This window comes from Zeugodacus cucurbitae, chromosome 3, assembly GCF_028554725.1.
Source record: "Zeugodacus cucurbitae isolate PBARC_wt_2022May chromosome 3, idZeuCucr1.2, whole genome shotgun sequence".
Classification (NCBI taxonomy): domain Eukaryota; kingdom Metazoa; phylum Arthropoda; class Insecta; order Diptera; family Tephritidae; genus Zeugodacus; species Zeugodacus cucurbitae.
Genome location: NC_071668.1, coordinates 1,739,302 through 1,755,837, shown reverse-complemented (window position 1 = coordinate 1,755,837; position 16,536 = coordinate 1,739,302). Strand labels below are relative to the sequence as shown.

Genomic DNA, 16,536 nt, shown 5'->3' with positions numbered 1-16,536 from the left:
CCGTTAAGTTTTTGTTGATGTTATTGTTGTTGTTGTTGTATTGCCACTGTTGTTGTTGTTGTGGGTGTTGATGTGTTAATTTTATTGACGCTTTTCGGGGTGTTGGGCAAAACGCTAATGCCTCCATAAACGCCTGACGCACACATACACACAAACAGACAAGCGTCTGACGTCACCACAGTGCGCGCATCGAGCGTGGTGAATACAAAATACAGTAGCGAATGTAAACAATTGCGGCAAAATGAATAATAATAAACATTCAAGCGACATTCTACTTTGTAGAATTCGCAGTCTTCACAGTCTTCGACGTTGTAGTAGTGTGGGCAGTGTGCTGTGTTTGCCTTGTGGTTGTTGGTGATGACGCTAATTACACTTTGCTACTATTCACCACTCATATTACGGTGCTGTGCGCTTCTACAATACATGTTGGAGGTCAGTTTCGTTCTGACTTTACACTTAAATACTTACATACAGACAGACAAGTGCGTCTGTCTATCTATGCGTGTGTCTGTCTGTGTGTATTGTGCTGTAATGCTGGCAGCATTAATATGGAATTAAAAGCATTCGCTGTGAATGTTTATATACGCTTTCATTCTTATTTATAAGCCATTTGTTGTTGTTGTTGGAAAAGCTTATGCTCTTCGTCCGCTGCTGTGGTGGGGTGAAATTCAATTTAATTTGAATATTTTTTGGCAACTTTTCAACAGCGCTACAACAACCATATTAACAACAACAACAATCATAATGATCGTCACTTGCCGCAAGCTCCTCTGTTGTGGGAGGGGGTGGCGGTGTCGGCGCAAACTTATTGCCGCTGTGGTGACCACACGAAGAAGCGCCGTTAAATTTGTGGGGAGAATGCTTCAGTTGTGGTGACGATCGTATCGAGAAAGGGCGCGTTAATGTATCGGCAGTGTGAATGGGGCTGAAAAATGTCTGAAACGTGAAATGGACGTGAATGGATTAGAAATTTTTAAATACAAACGAAAAATAAGTTCTAAAGAATGCAAAGTTCTAACGGTTTTAGGTGAATTAAGTTCTCTGGAAAGTGAAAATGTGGGTTTCAAAAATAAAGTCGACTAGAGACTTATAGTGACCTCATAGAAAATGAGTAAAAGTTGTTTATATCCAACGGCTCAGTCTTTAGAAAGTAGATTTTTGCTTTTACGCTGGTAATTTGAAGTAAAAGTGCTGTTGATAAATGAAAATAATAGTTTCATTAAACATTTAAATGAACGATGTCCCGGTAATAATTAATTACCCAAATTAAACAGTGTGTTTAGTGCTGTGTCCAACCGAAGCAGCTAATTAAAATATGCGAAAATGTGCGACGAGGCGAAATTTAGAGGTGACTTCATTGCATGCTTTTAGAATAATACGTTTTCAACGCTGTGATGCCACATAAATTGCGACTAAAACATGAAAAAAAATAGAAAATCTTGCTTTTGCTACCTTGGCTTCGTTCATAGAAAACGATTTTGTTCCGTTTCGCTACTGGGTTTGCTTCATTACTAATCAAAAACAGCTTTCAATTGTTTGTTGAAGGGATTCACTTTAAAAGTCAAGAAAAAATCTAAAATTTCAAAATTTAATTTGCGAGTTTTCAGTATTCTCAACGAAACCGTCAAGAAAAACGCCAGTGGAAGAGCGAAAAAGTGCAAATCAATCAAAACATAAAACGTGAATTTAATAAAGCATAGCGGTGCGTATAACAAAAACACGAAAAAGCGAAAAAATTAACAATTTCCAAATTAAAATCAAAAACGAATAAAACGGTAAACTAATGTGATAAGACAGGGAGGCACATGAGCCACGTGAAAGCATCAATGGAACGAAGCGAATGGTGAATGAAAATGCAGCAAGGCCAAAATACAAGTAAACAACAGCAGCAGCCAGATAGACCACAACAGCAACAACATAAACGTCTACAACGCGCATCCGGCCAAAACGCTTTTAGTCAAAGCCATCATAGCGCGAGTCTCGCCAGTAAATTAGCACCCAATAAAGCGGTTGGCGGCGCTGTGACTGCGACTGAGGTGCGGCAAGCGGCGGCTGGCGACTCGATACGCAGCATACAATTTCACACCCAAATCAGCAATAACATTAGCACCACTAATGGCTTTATGCGAGCAACTGCAACTTCAAAGGTACAGGATGCATTTAGCGCTAATAGTGGTTGCAGTGAATGCAGCGGCGGCAGTGGAGGCAACGAAGACTCAAAAACGCAGTCACATCCGTCCGCAACGCAAACACGCCAACTGCGGTCCGAACGCTTGTCGTACTACGAGCTGAGCTGCCGCATCAATTACGGCGACTTCCGTCAGGTGCAAGTCCAGTTTCATAGCTCGGATCGTCGCTGCTGTGCGTTTTCGTGGAAACGCAAATTCCGGCATAGCGGCGGCTCCACTAAGCGCCCACGGCCACAGCAACACCCGCGGCGACAAGGTAAACGCCGCCAACGACACAATATGCAACAGCGCTGCGGAGTTTGGTTGTCGACATGTCAACTGCGGTCACGACACAATTCGCTGTTGTCATCCATCGAAACGCTTACGAATAGCGACGCGGCAGAAGACAATTACGCAAATGAGTGTGCTGAAGTGTCTTCTAAAGACACCGCAGAAAGTGGCGATGACGATAGCGCTAATCAGACGCTTGTGGCTGGCGGCGATACAATCATCGACAGCTCTAACGACTCCATTACCGCTACTGATGCGCCATTACTGGTCGATTTCGGTGAAAGGGCCTCGGAGGTAACCACCAAGAAATGTCGTAATGTCGCGGATTACAGCCACGCAAGCGCGAATTATGCGATTGAACCTCATAAAGCAGCCGCTGTGGATGTGGCTGGCGTTGACTTAATAGACTTCAGCAGCGACCCCGAGCAACCGCTCACAAATCTATGCAGAGCCAGCGAAGCCGTCAATCAAAATGCCGTAACTTCTGTTGTTATTGCTGAAATCGGTGGTGCTGTCGTTAGGCAGTCCGTGGTACCTGACATTATGGGCGATATGTATGCTGCCGCTGGCGATAGCAATCAAATCGGTTGCTCGACTTTGTTGATTGCGGCGGAAGTGAGTGGCGATTTGTTGGTGGGCGATTACAAAGGTGTCGATTCACCGCAGAAGAAAGTGAATCAAATCGTCAGCACTCTCAATGAAAATGATGAAATTGAGCGTTGTGCGCGTGATCAATTGACCGCAGCGCCAAGTGGTAGCGGTAAGTGCGGCTCGGTGTTTGTGTTTGTTAGGGTATCTAACTGTGGGTTCAAGCCAAACGGTCAGCGTACATCCGCACAAATGATATGTGCATTTGAATATGTCGATAGCATATCTTGTGATTTGATTAGATTCGAAAGTGTATGCCAGTAATTTAATGCGATTGTTGTTGTAGCGGTGTGTGCGTCTAATTTAATGTTGCCTCGGCCAATCGCGCCCGATCTCTTGTTACTACTCAAGAAATCACTTTTGCGGCGCTGCAAATGGCCCGCAGCTTCAAATTACAACATCAAATTACGTGAAAGTTCCGCTAACTTAGTTATTGTTGTTGGTATAATATTTGTTAACTTTTTTTTTTGGAGGTAAATATGCAACTAATCAGGAACAAGGTTTTTATTACTTTACCGCTTTTGTACATGCATATGTTTTGTTGCTGGTACTAATAATATGACTAGTGCTGTGTTTATTTTTAATGCTTATCGCTGAAAGAAATTTGTTGAATTTGTATGTTTTTGTTTGGAATTTTATCATTTCTGCCAATTTTGGTGTGTTTAGTGCTTTTGTTAATCAGCCTTTGTTTATTGTTGTTGTCTTTATCAGCGCTAGTTGTGACTAATATTGGCAGCAGTACAGTGCCTTAGGAATTATTTATTTTATTTAGTGCTAAATTTTTATCTATTCTAATATTTTAAGTTATCAGTGATTTTGTTTTTGTATTTTGGTTTGTTTTAAAGACAAAGAGAGTTTGGCACACATTTTTGTGTGTATATCGTTGACGAAATGCTAATATTTATTTCGTATCAAAGCTATGCATATATTTCAAGGTATTGTTCTGGCTTCGAATCTTCTTTATATATAAAATCGGCTAATGTCGATTTCAGTCACTTCGCTGGGTTCGCCAAGATGTGCCTAGCCAAGTAGCCTAAGTCTGGCGAATGATGGACATTGAAGGAGGAAGTGCTTGGAGGATTCCTCTTCGCCTTCCTCCAAACAGCTTTGACAACTTGCGTTTGGTTTGATCCCCAACCTCACCGCATATGTGCCTATTGGACAATGACCAGTAAGCACACCAATGATTGCGGCAAGATGGACCTTCCTAAGTGACAGCAACTGGAAGGACCGTTTTCGATACACAGCGAGCCAAAAATTTCACGCTACTGCACTGTTAATATCCTAATAGCTTAAAAAATCATGTAGGACAACGTCTGTCAGGTCCGCTAGTATATGTATATAATATATAGGAAGACCGAGTAATTTTTGAAAGACCCGTATCATGAAATAAAAGAAGGGTAGTAAAAGGGTCTTTCAAAAATGATCCGATCCGATGGCAAGAGATTTAATTGGTCTGCCTCTTTTTATACTTTAAAAGTAGTGTTAAATTTCAAGAGGCCTAGACATAATTATTCATTTGTCTGTAAACACAATCCATATATCTTTTTTTGTTTATTGAGAAAGCTAAAGCAGTGGAAAATGGAAAAACTATAATCTTCTTAAGATATAGTCAATGAAAATATCAACATACTTCAGTCTGTTAATTTATATTTTCCAAATATCTAAAGAAGTCCACATTCATCTCATTTAGTCATGCATAATTCCTTAATTTCAAAGTCGATTTTATCTTTCAATGTCTCTGTCCATCAACTTGCGTTTGAAATTCAAATAAACATTTACTCATTTCAATAAAAAATAAACTTTAATATTCGTGCATTTAGAAGCATGAGCCATCTGCCGTATCTACATCAACTATTTATGAAACACACATTTATATACATATTTGCCTAAACGCATATATACATTTGTATGTATGTATGTTTGTATGTATAATTTCATTTTGTGATCGCAAATCTTTAGAATGAATATTTCTTTTTCGCATTTTCGCGAAAATACAAACTTTTGAATGGCAGCCAAACGGACGTTTGCCAAGAAATAACCGATAAGCCTTTATGTTGTTGTTTTGTTGTTTTTATTCAAGAAATGTCAAGTGTACAATTTAAGCTTTCTTTGTTTATCCAACGCGCATATATATATGTGCGTGTGTGTGCCGTCAAATTTCTTCAACAGCTGTCTGCTGCACACCAATAATACTCGGTATTGGCCTTGAATTAGCCTGTGCGAGCGAGCTTTTCACTGGGCAGCACAACGCGCTGCATAATAAATGCGTGTCAAGTGCTTTACACTTTCAATGCTTTCATACATATTTACATAATATAAAGTACGTATGACTTATGCATAAATCCGTTAATCGGTTATTGCAACATAACCCTCAAATTTCGAATTTCACACTTTCGCTTCGATGCCAGCTCATAACTTGCCACAAAGTGATGGGATCAACTCTTGATATTTATTATCGAAAATATATTTTACGCAAATGCTTGATAAAAATCTAAAATGGCTGTTGATTGAAGTGCGCCGCTGGGCTTATAGTTAGCCGAAATTAAGTCATAACCGCTAACCGCAGACATCAATCGATCGCCATTAATCAGCGCCGATCGATCGCTAGCCATTTGCTTCGGCTTGCTGAAAGCAGCGAACGCATTTGCTCGGCCTGCTCGATCCGTTTTCAGCGCTGAGTGCGTGCGCGTCAAGTGAGACCCGACCCCGTCACTACTTTTACCAAATCGAGGTGCTACTTCGCATCCGGTCGTTGATGGACGTGTTCGTGCGCATATTTCCACACAGCCGAAGCGCGGTTTGTGTGAAATGTGAAATTTATCGAAATTGTTTACACAAAAATTGCTCGTTTCTTTTGGGCTTGTAAATTTTTATTATGCCAGAAGAAAATAGCCGAAAATATTTACATTAAAAAGTGCGGAAATTTATGCTGCCACTGTCGGTTTATGTTGTGCTTCGTAGATTTGAAATTGGTTTGAATTTATTATATTTTAATGGGCTGATGACGTCAGATCTTAACTTGGAACATTTGATGAACCATATATTAGTTTCTGCCCTGAAGGAAATGTTGATAGTAAAATCGATCAGTTGATAACATTTTCTCGAACGATTTGATTTTTGTAAGAAAATGATTTCTGAAAAAAAAATATTAGTAAACCGGGTCATGAACTCAAAGCACTAGATATCTATAAAGTGAACTGCATTTTTCTGTATTTTGAACAATAAACTTTCGTCTACTAAGCTGGGCTGCCAATTCCATATGTGGTATGGTTTGCTCTAATGCTTACACCGTAGACTCAAAATTTTGGTAAGCCAAGCACGTACCAAATTCAACGGCGATTAGTGAATTTAATTTAATTGAATTCAACAAATTCGCAGACGATTTGAGCAACAACGTGAGCAACGTGAGAAACAAATCAAGTTCAAGTACAAGACTTTAATGTTTAGTTTTGAGGTTAAAAATGCGTAAGCTAACAGATATTATCCATTTTTTAATGATATATGAGCATGTGCTCGTGAAGAATGACGCAATTGCCTCATAAAATATATATTTTAGTGCAGTTGAATACACATGTTGCACGTACAATGCAAAATGTTGCACTAATTATGACACTTGTTTCGAATGCACACATACATATATACAGCTTATTAAGCATTGTGGGCGTGTGACATCTCACATTTGTATGTATGTTTGTGTGTGCGTGTGGTCGTTAGTACATCTCTTACATTTGTTGTTGCACAATTACGCTTACAATTTATTTTCAATTTTAATTGTTGAACCATTTTTCATAATGAAAAGCCCCTATTACACCTCTTGCCTCCCCCGCAAACGCCTGTTCAAACCGACAGCAAACAAATTAGTGGCACAGTGCAGGCAATTGGCCACCTACAGCCAGTCAGCAATTCAAATGACTCAAGGCAACAACAATTGAAATAGACGCCAGCTGCCAGTCACAATATCGCGAAAAATTCCACTTAACTTACGCGAGATTTTTTAGCGATTTGCGCCACTGTGCGGCGGCAGCCCGCACTCGAGACACTTTGCAATTAAGACACAGTCACATACATACATAGAGTCATCTATTACTGTGTGTGTGTGTGTGGTTGGGGATAAGGGCGAAATCGCTGCGCATTCTAATTTCATTTGAATTCTTAATTTGTTGCGATTTCTAAATCCACTTGAGCTCATCTAAATGCCACACATTACTGTTTTATTATATTGCAACATCTGAAATATTTATTAAACAGAAGTGGCACATTTCTAGTGCCATCAAAGTCGGTTGTTTTTCTTCAAACGGAAATCAAGCATAATTGCAAAAAAACATTAATTTATTGCATAGACTTTTGATATTTTTTATTATTAAGCAATTTTTAAAACTCTTTAGTCTTATCTTAGGCAAAGTAAAGTATTTTGGCGAGATTCAAGTAATTTTGCGAAATACTCAAGTATTCAATATAAATTTCTGAATCTATCCACTTGTGGATTGTACCTTGATCTATACTTATAAAAGATTAAAGTATAGGGTTTCAAATTTTGTTTTATATAGTTTGAAAATTGAAGAATTTCTTCCGGAATTCAAGAAGACTACTGAGAACAAATATATGTATGTATATAATTACTAGCAGACCGCTCAGGCTTCGCACGGGATTGCGATGCGAAGAGAATGACTTGCAAGCAATTTTCAGTTTCAGATTAAGATTATCCATCATGGAGTCTTTTTGATACCCTCACCTCGGAACTATTTCCAAAAAGTTAAGATTCGAGAAATAAATATGTTACTCAGGGTGAACGTAGCTTTCCAATGGTGAAAGAACTTTTGAAATCGGCACAGTAGTTTTTGAGTTTACTCATTACAAACATACATACAAATCTTTCCTCTTTATAATAGTAGTATAGATTACATTATGAAATGCTTAGGATGGGTTAAGACATTGAGATGAAAGTTTTAAAACTGAAGCAAGTGGTCAAGTAGTCTGATTCGATTTCGAATAGTTAGAGAAATCAAACCGTCATAGGTCACCTTCTGACTTCAGAGCCCATGTAATCTGATGAACCACAGCCTAGCGTTCAATCAATTCATTACTGCAACTGAGGAGTTATGAAGAGAGGTACCTATAAAGTTTAAATGCAACTCTTCATTAAATTATATCTTTTATAGTTTTTTAACTTATTGAAGAGACTTTTCCTTTTTACTGTCCGCCTCAAACGATCTTGTTATGTGCACTTTAAAGTGTTGTTGCATTTGCTTGGTTTTATGCCACTGCAATGACCTGTGGCCAGCACTTGATTAGCAGTAAAATTAATTTAACCAAATGGCTGTAAAACCCGTGTATTCGCACATTTTAATCGCGTATATCAACGAATGTGGCAATGCATTGCAACGGGTACAGACATATATAGCGATATTACAACCTTGCAACATGCCATTTGCGAGTGCAATTACACCTGAATTCGCGTGCGTCAAATGCGCCAAAAACGAGCTGCGGAATTTCATTGCAAAGTCACACACACACACACGAATATATGTATTAACATATTTGTAGATGCGCGTATGTGCTTAATGCACAAATGTGGCAGCAGGTTTTTTCAGCAAACGATACGTTGAATGCATTCATTTATTTATGAGCTACGCAATGCAACGGCATTTGTGCACGTAACTTCACATACAATATATACAAACACACATATATCCAGTTGTGAATGTCCACAGCTCATACGTTGGCAGCTCAAACCATATCATGCGTTAATATCACGTGCTACACGCCGCGCCTGCGCAATTCCCGCAAAATCGCTCGCTGCATAACTCCGGTTGTTCGGCCGCAGCTAGCTTAATTCGTAGCTACTTCGCGCTGTCACAATCTCACATATTAATCTATTATCTTTATCATGGAAATCAATCTCTTCAAAAGTTGTTGACATGCCACTGCTGAAGTCACTCAGGTACACAGGTATATTAGATAGTTGAAATCTTCATTCCTTACTTCGGCTATGTGGTCCTTCTTGCCACAAAATTTCATAGAAGCCGTGTATTAAACTACCGTTTAGTGAACAAATGCGCGGGTTTTTATAAAACGGTTACAGGTGTTGCAAGTCCGCAGCGCTAAATAAATAATTATTCATATTTTGGGTTTGCGACTGCATTGTCTTCGATTTAATAATTCGGAGAACCGCATTGAAGGTTGGGTCAACCAAAAGATCGGTTTGCAATGCCTTCAACCGCGGCTACCTGTAGCTCGCTTGGCTGACGTGCCTTTAACCACTGATGATTTTGGTGAAACTACTGGAAATGCCCGGTATCTTTTCCCGCCAAGAATGCGATTTTTGGAATTTCCGTGCTGGTGTTGCAACTCAACATTATGGCTTTTCAAACCCTGTGGAAGTATGCTTGAAAGACGAGTTATTATGTCATTGATTATGTGGTGTTTTTGCATTGAGACATTTTAATGTTCCAGGGCAGGAATCAGAATTTGTAATATATTTTTTGATTAGAGGATAGATTACATTTCAAGCAAGTGAGCTTAGGTAAATAACATGTACAAAGTCTGATATTAATATAATTAATCTTAAGTAAATTCGTGACACGAACGAAGAAATCCAAACAAATTTTATTAAATAAAATAAAATAAATAAATAAAAAATTAAATTAAAACTGTGCTTTGGTTAACAATTTTTAATATAATAAAATAATCCGAGTTTTTTGCAAAAAAAAACATTTTCCGCGATTCATTGCCCTCTCTCTCGCTAATGTTGTTTTACTTCGCATTTTCTCTTTATGTTTATATGTTGTAATGTTGTAGTGCCATAACTGGTGCTATCCATAATTTGATGGAAATTGTAAAAATATTTTTTTGTTTTGGGTTTGTTTGGATTGGACCGTCCAACGTGGCGAGCACCAAATAAAGACTTCGACACAGACCACATAACTAATTAACGCAAGCTAACACTGCAGACGCTTTACACCGACTCAAGTGGCTTCACTTTGGTCATAAAACAATATTTTATTTTTGAAATTAAATTTGGATTTTCTTGTCCACTAACTTCCGACAGGGACTTTTGGCATATGAATAGCAATAAACAATAATAATTATTTATAAGAAAATCTATTGCCGCTTACTATGGATTTTATATATTTTAAATTACCCTAAAATATTAAAGAAATCAGTTTAAATCACTTCCATTCCGACTCTTACTAATTTTCTTTTACCCTTTCTTGCAGATCAAAATCGTGGTATTGGCACTGCGACTTCGAAGAATGTCAAACATGCGGACACACCAACAGAATTGCATGAAATCAACCACAATAACAATAACAGCATCACAACAACATTAACAAATGGTACAACAACAACAACACGCACAAGTTCACAAACCCCCTCACCCATACTAGGACATCATGGCAAGAAGACGTCAACAACGCCGGCGTCTGCCGCCAGTGGTGTCACAGTCAGCGGAACGCTGCTGGAAAAGGTGAGTACCAATGCCGTCTCCTAAGCAATGACCCATAACGATTTACAATGTGTAAATTTCTTTTCATTCACGCAGAAAACACAGTCGAAATTCCTGCCGTCGCGTGGCAAGGCGTTGCTACAAAAGTCACACCAACAACAACGCTCCGCCGAGGATACACCTGTGTCGGCAGTCGGTGCCGCCGCGGAGCGATTGGATGCGGCGGAACTGCAGCGTCTGAAGTATTTGAACCGACACTCGTGTAACGGTCGACTGGATTATGAAGCGATCGAGCGGCACCTGGAGCAGACGGAATTGCAGGAAGCGCAACGCAACAAAAGCATCGAGGTGCTGGGCGTGTTGCTGCAGTACGCGGTGCATGATGTGAGTACCTCTAGCCACTCTCTGTTTCTCTTTCTCTCGCACACCTCTCGCAAACAATTGAAGATTGAGTTGTGTGTGTCTATTGAATATCTGAAAGTCCTTTGTGTCTAAATAACACAAATGTTTCCGAATAACTGTTAACTAGAGGGTGTGGCGCATTTAAAAAGTTAGCCTTAATTTATGGCTTTCAATGAATGGAGAGATAGGTGCCTTTTTAAGTAATCCTTGAAATTAAAAAACGTGAATATTCATGCAAATTCGCTTAGTAGACATAAATACATATAAATTCAGGCTGGGTTAATGAATGTATTTTTCGAAAATAGCGGAGAATTGCTGTTAATCTCAGGTATATGAAGAGCTAATACATTCACAATTATCAAATGATGCTCTCGGTCGCGCCATCGTATTGCTGGCGCCAGACGAATTAATGCAAATTAAAGCATTTCGCCGCAGTTCACACAAAAGTGGATTTACATCTGTATAGATTAACGCTGTTTAATGTAGCCTTACACTTGTTCAACTGATTCATTTCGTTTCTCTGTGAATGTACTGCAATTTTAAGATGAAATGATATTTACAATACTGACGAGGGTTAATCTCCCTTCTACTAGAGTGAATGTGTATGTCTATACGGATTTTAAATACAGAATGCACTAATATCTTCTTTAATCTCTTCTACTTTGTTACTATTTTTATCATCTAATTGCATACATGACTTGAAGCTATCTGTAACTAAGGCTACTAATATGGGAATATACCTATATATATATATTTGGCGTAGGAACCGCTTTAAGCGATTATAGCCGGAATATACCTATACCTATATATAATCCTTTAATATTTGCTTAACGAGTACAAATACTTGAGGCAACATATGAATTTCATATTGAACACCAAGAACAACAAGAATTAATATCCAAATCACTGGAAAAACCATAGTCTTCAACAAATATAGATTAATCTTAAGCTGGACTACATATTTACTCAGCTGAGAAGAAATTTGTAATACATATGCATATGTCCCTAGAATATTTGCTTAAACAAAATCGTAACCCATGTCTTAGAATTAGATTCTCTCAGAATAATCTTGCGCAACACTTCCTTTGGTCTGGTTTCTACTTCTTCAATCACATATTCGGAACTTATATATATATAACAGTAAAATTAAGCAAAAATATTTAACAATAACTCATTTCATTATTAGAATGATAGAGATAGTATCTTATAGAAGAAACGAATTTTCAAACTTTCATTGTACTGGTAAACGTAATCTGACCTTCCTTCGTCTATGACGTAACGAGCCTGTGACTTTTTTTGTCAAATGCACTGCAGAAAATCAACGGGACGAAAATGTCATAATCACTATTCCTTTCATTCTCGAGGAAAGGTAACTGAGTGCTCGCATAAGTGAGTGTTTACCAGAAAGTATTTAAAAATACGCCCGCTTTATTACATAATATGTTTACTTGACATTTAAGCTGTTGTGTTTTGACATTATTTGTTGATCGGCCATCAAACAAAATAAAAAACACAACGTCTGTTTTTTTAAGTTTATGAAATTTGTTTATAATTTCCCATAGTAAAAACACTATTTAACTCATTTTTTATATGGATTTGGGAGCTGTTATTTATGTAGATAGAGATGTACATATGTATATACAAATATTTTGGCTTAATGTACATACATGTATGCATAGTGAACTGAAGATATTGTAAACCTTTGTCCTTTGTTTCTCGCCTTAAAGTAATTAAGATACGTTAACAACAACAACAATAAGAGATATTGTTTCGATATTCGAAAACCTTTCCTTTTAGCCATCCTCGAAATCTGTTTTCGTTTTCGTCTGAAAGATAAACATGCGTGTTTACCCAGCATAATCTATGCAAAGATAGCGTGTTTTGCATGTAAACCTGTTTACCGTATGTCATATGCTTCATAAATAGCTTAGGATGGCACGCGTTTACCTGCCGTGCTTGCAGCCTTTGAGCGTTTAAGTCTGTATATAAGACTAAGGACATTTGCAAGACTAGTCAGTGTGTGCTGAAAAGTCGAAAGCGTCAGAGAGATTTCGGGTGTTCCTAAACGATAACAGTAAATTGAAATTTTACGATATTTAGCAGAATGTTGGGTATTAAAGAGCAGAAAAATGCCAACGATCAGTTTAATAATAGTAATAGAAAAAGGAGCAGACTTTGCTCCGAAGCTCGCACTGACTATGACGAAGACGTTACAACCACAACGGTGAGGCTTAATTTATGTTATGTGTGGAGAAATACCAGAGATTTAATTGAGTTCCATTACTTATAATATTAACTTTTTTCACATATTTCAGTTGGATGCTTTCGCCTGCCCACGTGTCAAGGCTGAGAAGGAGAAAATACAAACTTATTTAAGCACAACTCTGAAGCTGCTGGACGAAGCCAAATCAAACTGTTCTCGTCTACAGGATCAGCTATGCGACAAAGAGGGTTACTATTCGCAGCGCGAGGAAGACCTGCAGGCGCTGCACCGCTGCGAGATAGAGAAGGGTAAGTCAACACACAGTCGAATTTCGAGACAAACTCTAACCAACGGTACGCTTTCATTTTCTAGCACAAACCAGTCTCTCCGATTACCAAGCTTTCGCACAGGAGAAATTCGCAGCGCTCGAGTCACAATTGGAGGCACAATCTGTGGAGCATAAGCGTACGCTCGATTCGTATCGCCTAGAAATGGACAATAAGCTCGCACAAAGGCAGCAACAGCTTGATGAAGCCGAACAACGCGAACTCAAGTTGAAAGAGCGCTTCAATGCATTGGCGATTTCCGAGCAAGAGTTGCGTGAAAAATTGACAAGCACTGAAAATGCCTACGCGGCACGTTTGCAAGCGGCCGCAGAGCGTGAGAGCGACTTGAACGAGCGTGTGAAGTCGCTGACCAAGGAACTCAATGGACTGCGCGCTTCTAATGAGAATAGGGAACGCGAGCTGCGCGATAAGCTAAATCTGTCGCAGGATGAGATTTCGGTTTTACGATCCTCACAGCGCAGCTTTACCGAGAGCCTGGATCGCAGCAGCGGCATTAGTTCACCGCGCAACTCTAGCATGTCGGAGCTGGCGCGTCTGCAAAGTGAAGCTGATAGCTTGCATTGCGTGCTGGAGTTGAAGCAGAAGGAGATTTCCAAGCTAACCAAACACAATGAGGAGTTAATGCGTGACGCTGAGGAGCGTGGCGTGTTGCAGGGCAAAATATCTTTGCTTGAATCAAGCAACGAGATGTTGAAGTCAGAGCTGGATATCAAGTCGGAGAAGGAGAAGTAAGTACTTGAGCACAATAAGTGTTTTAAGTTTTGTGTTGGTCCTCAAATACTAAACGTTTATTAATTAATGTATTTTCTTCTTGTTTTTTTGTAGGGACTTCCTTCGTCAAATCAATGACATGCAGAAAGCTTACAACCATGAGATGGTCAAACGTAAACGTCTTAGCTATGATAATGAGCAACTCCAATGGCAGCTGAAACAACGCTCCGAACAGTTGCATATTGTAGAAACAAAATTACACGAGCTCTCAGCTGTGGAATCCATAAATCAATCCAGTATTGGTTCCTTGAGTCGTTCGCAGTTGATGAACGGATCCTCACTGATCAATATACAAATGGAAGATATCTCTCCACCGACTTCGCCTGTGGTCAAAGGTGTTATTGAGAAGCCGGATTCCGTATCGTGGGTGCTTGAAATGGACGACGAAACACCCGAAGCGGCCGCGTCAAAGATGGTTAAACGTGCCGGTTCATTCCGTTCGGTCGAGCGTAGTCCTTCGACACGCCGTCAATTGTCTGGCTGCTCTAGCGCCATAAATACATCACTGAATAGTGTCGGTAGCGGTCCCACTTATGGCAATGGCAATAGTAGTGTGGGTCCCAACCCATTATCCCAGTCGATGTCTGCCACTTCAGTGATAAGACAACATTCCAGCGATGGGCGACACGAGTTCAGCAATCGTTCGCACTCGCGCATACGCTCGAAGTCAGTGAGTGTAAAGAGCACCGAACCGACACAGGGTGGCACTGGCGCACTCAATACCGGATCGGTAGGCACAAAAAGTGGCAAAAGGCTAATGCGACAAAGTTCAAGCTCTAGTGCACGAAAGCAGCATCAACTAGAGTTGATCAATTGGAAAGAACCGATCAGTTCGAGTTCACCGCATGCCAATACAATACGACCACGAACATCAACAATGTGCTCAGAAGTGTCAGAAGAGTCAGTTGCACACGAGGATTCCCTCTTTCAACGCACTCCAATAAGCGGCACAACCACGCGAAAGCTCATCACATGCGACACATCAAAATTGAACTCGGGCGAGCGTTTAGACATGCAATCGCTACCCACTCACGCATCCGTACATGATCTTAAAAAGAAATTCCATGAGATACAGGAATCTGCAGGCGAAGCTATGGTCTCGGGCACTAACTCCGAGGACGAAGGTTGCTCCGCATCCTCCGATGAAATTGTTTGCTCAGTATCGACCTCATCAGCCACCACAGGCTCCACTTCATCACTAAAGAACTCACATATGTCACTGGAAGAGGTTTTGCTTTTGGACAAAATTCACAGTCTAAACGGCACACCGATGGAAGTTAGCTGGTCCGATGATCCAGAGGTCTTCACAAACGGCTCAACGGTATGACAAGACGAAGTAGAGGAATTAGAAGAACAAGATGAAGAAGACGATAGCTTCTGAATCGGAACCAGAATTTTTAATGTTGGAATTTGGCCGTTTTCAGCCGAATCCCACGGGCTAACCGCCAACTAAAAGTTAGAGAGAGGGTAGGAAAATTAATTTTTAATGAAAAGTAAGCAAAAACGAAATGAAAGCCGATTAGAGGTTAAACACAAGTTGCGACTATTTTACTGCTAAAGTACTCACGTTTCACCAGCTGTAGGAAGGTGTCAACATCCATGGTTGGAGGAAACATGAATACATTGGTGGTAGAAGAGCGCACTACGTTTGGTTGAAAAGACTGGCCAAGAGCATGTGTATTTGTATGTGTAGTGATGTGAAGTGAAAGTGGGCGCTCAATAGTAGCCCAGTTGGTCAGCGAGGAATGCGCAGAGCGCAGAATATATGTATCTATAGTTAACCTTATTTTACTTTGTTTAAATGAAAAAAGAGGAAATAATGTACCGTTACCGATTTATTTGTCATTTTCAATTCGTGTACAACAAAGAGCATAATATTAAATGATAAAAAATGAGAATTTCGCTTTCTTAAGATAAATTTATAGCAAACGGATTAAGAGCTTTGTGTGAGAAAAGTGCATTTTCCGCTTTGTTGTTCGCTAAAATGAAAATTAAAAAATTATAAAAAATCAATTATCGGCAACGAGTTTTGTATTCAAAATTCACTATTAGCTAATATTTGAAAATGGAATGAAAAATATTTTGAGTATACCACCTATAAAGGAACAAGACATGAATTTGTTACAAAAATATTTGAACTCTGCTTGGCGCACTATTTTGTAGTGGTGAGCTGCCACTATTTATTTCCGGCAGCGCCACACGTCTAGGCAGCTTTTTAATCTAAATAATGAAAAGAAACTAATTTCTGTGCAGACC

General features: G+C 39.4%; 1 protein-coding gene across 1 annotated transcript in view; it reads left to right on the top strand.

Annotated features, from left to right (window-relative positions):
* LOC105209729 (uncharacterized) overlaps positions 1-16,410 on the top strand; it is a 116,750-nt gene extending 100,340 nt beyond the window's left edge. Inside the window, exons 6-10 of the mRNA XM_054227567.1 lie at positions 10,328-10,578; positions 10,654-10,941; positions 13,275-13,470; positions 13,535-14,237; positions 14,335-16,410. Coding sequence (XP_054083542.1) covers positions 10,328-10,578; positions 10,654-10,941; positions 13,275-13,470; positions 13,535-14,237; positions 14,335-15,607 — 2,711 coding nt within the window. The 3' untranslated portion in view covers positions 15,608-16,410. The remainder of the gene's footprint in view (positions 1-10,327; positions 10,579-10,653; positions 10,942-13,274; positions 13,471-13,534; positions 14,238-14,334) is intronic.
* The last annotated feature ends 126 nt before the right edge of the window (positions 16,411-16,536 follow it).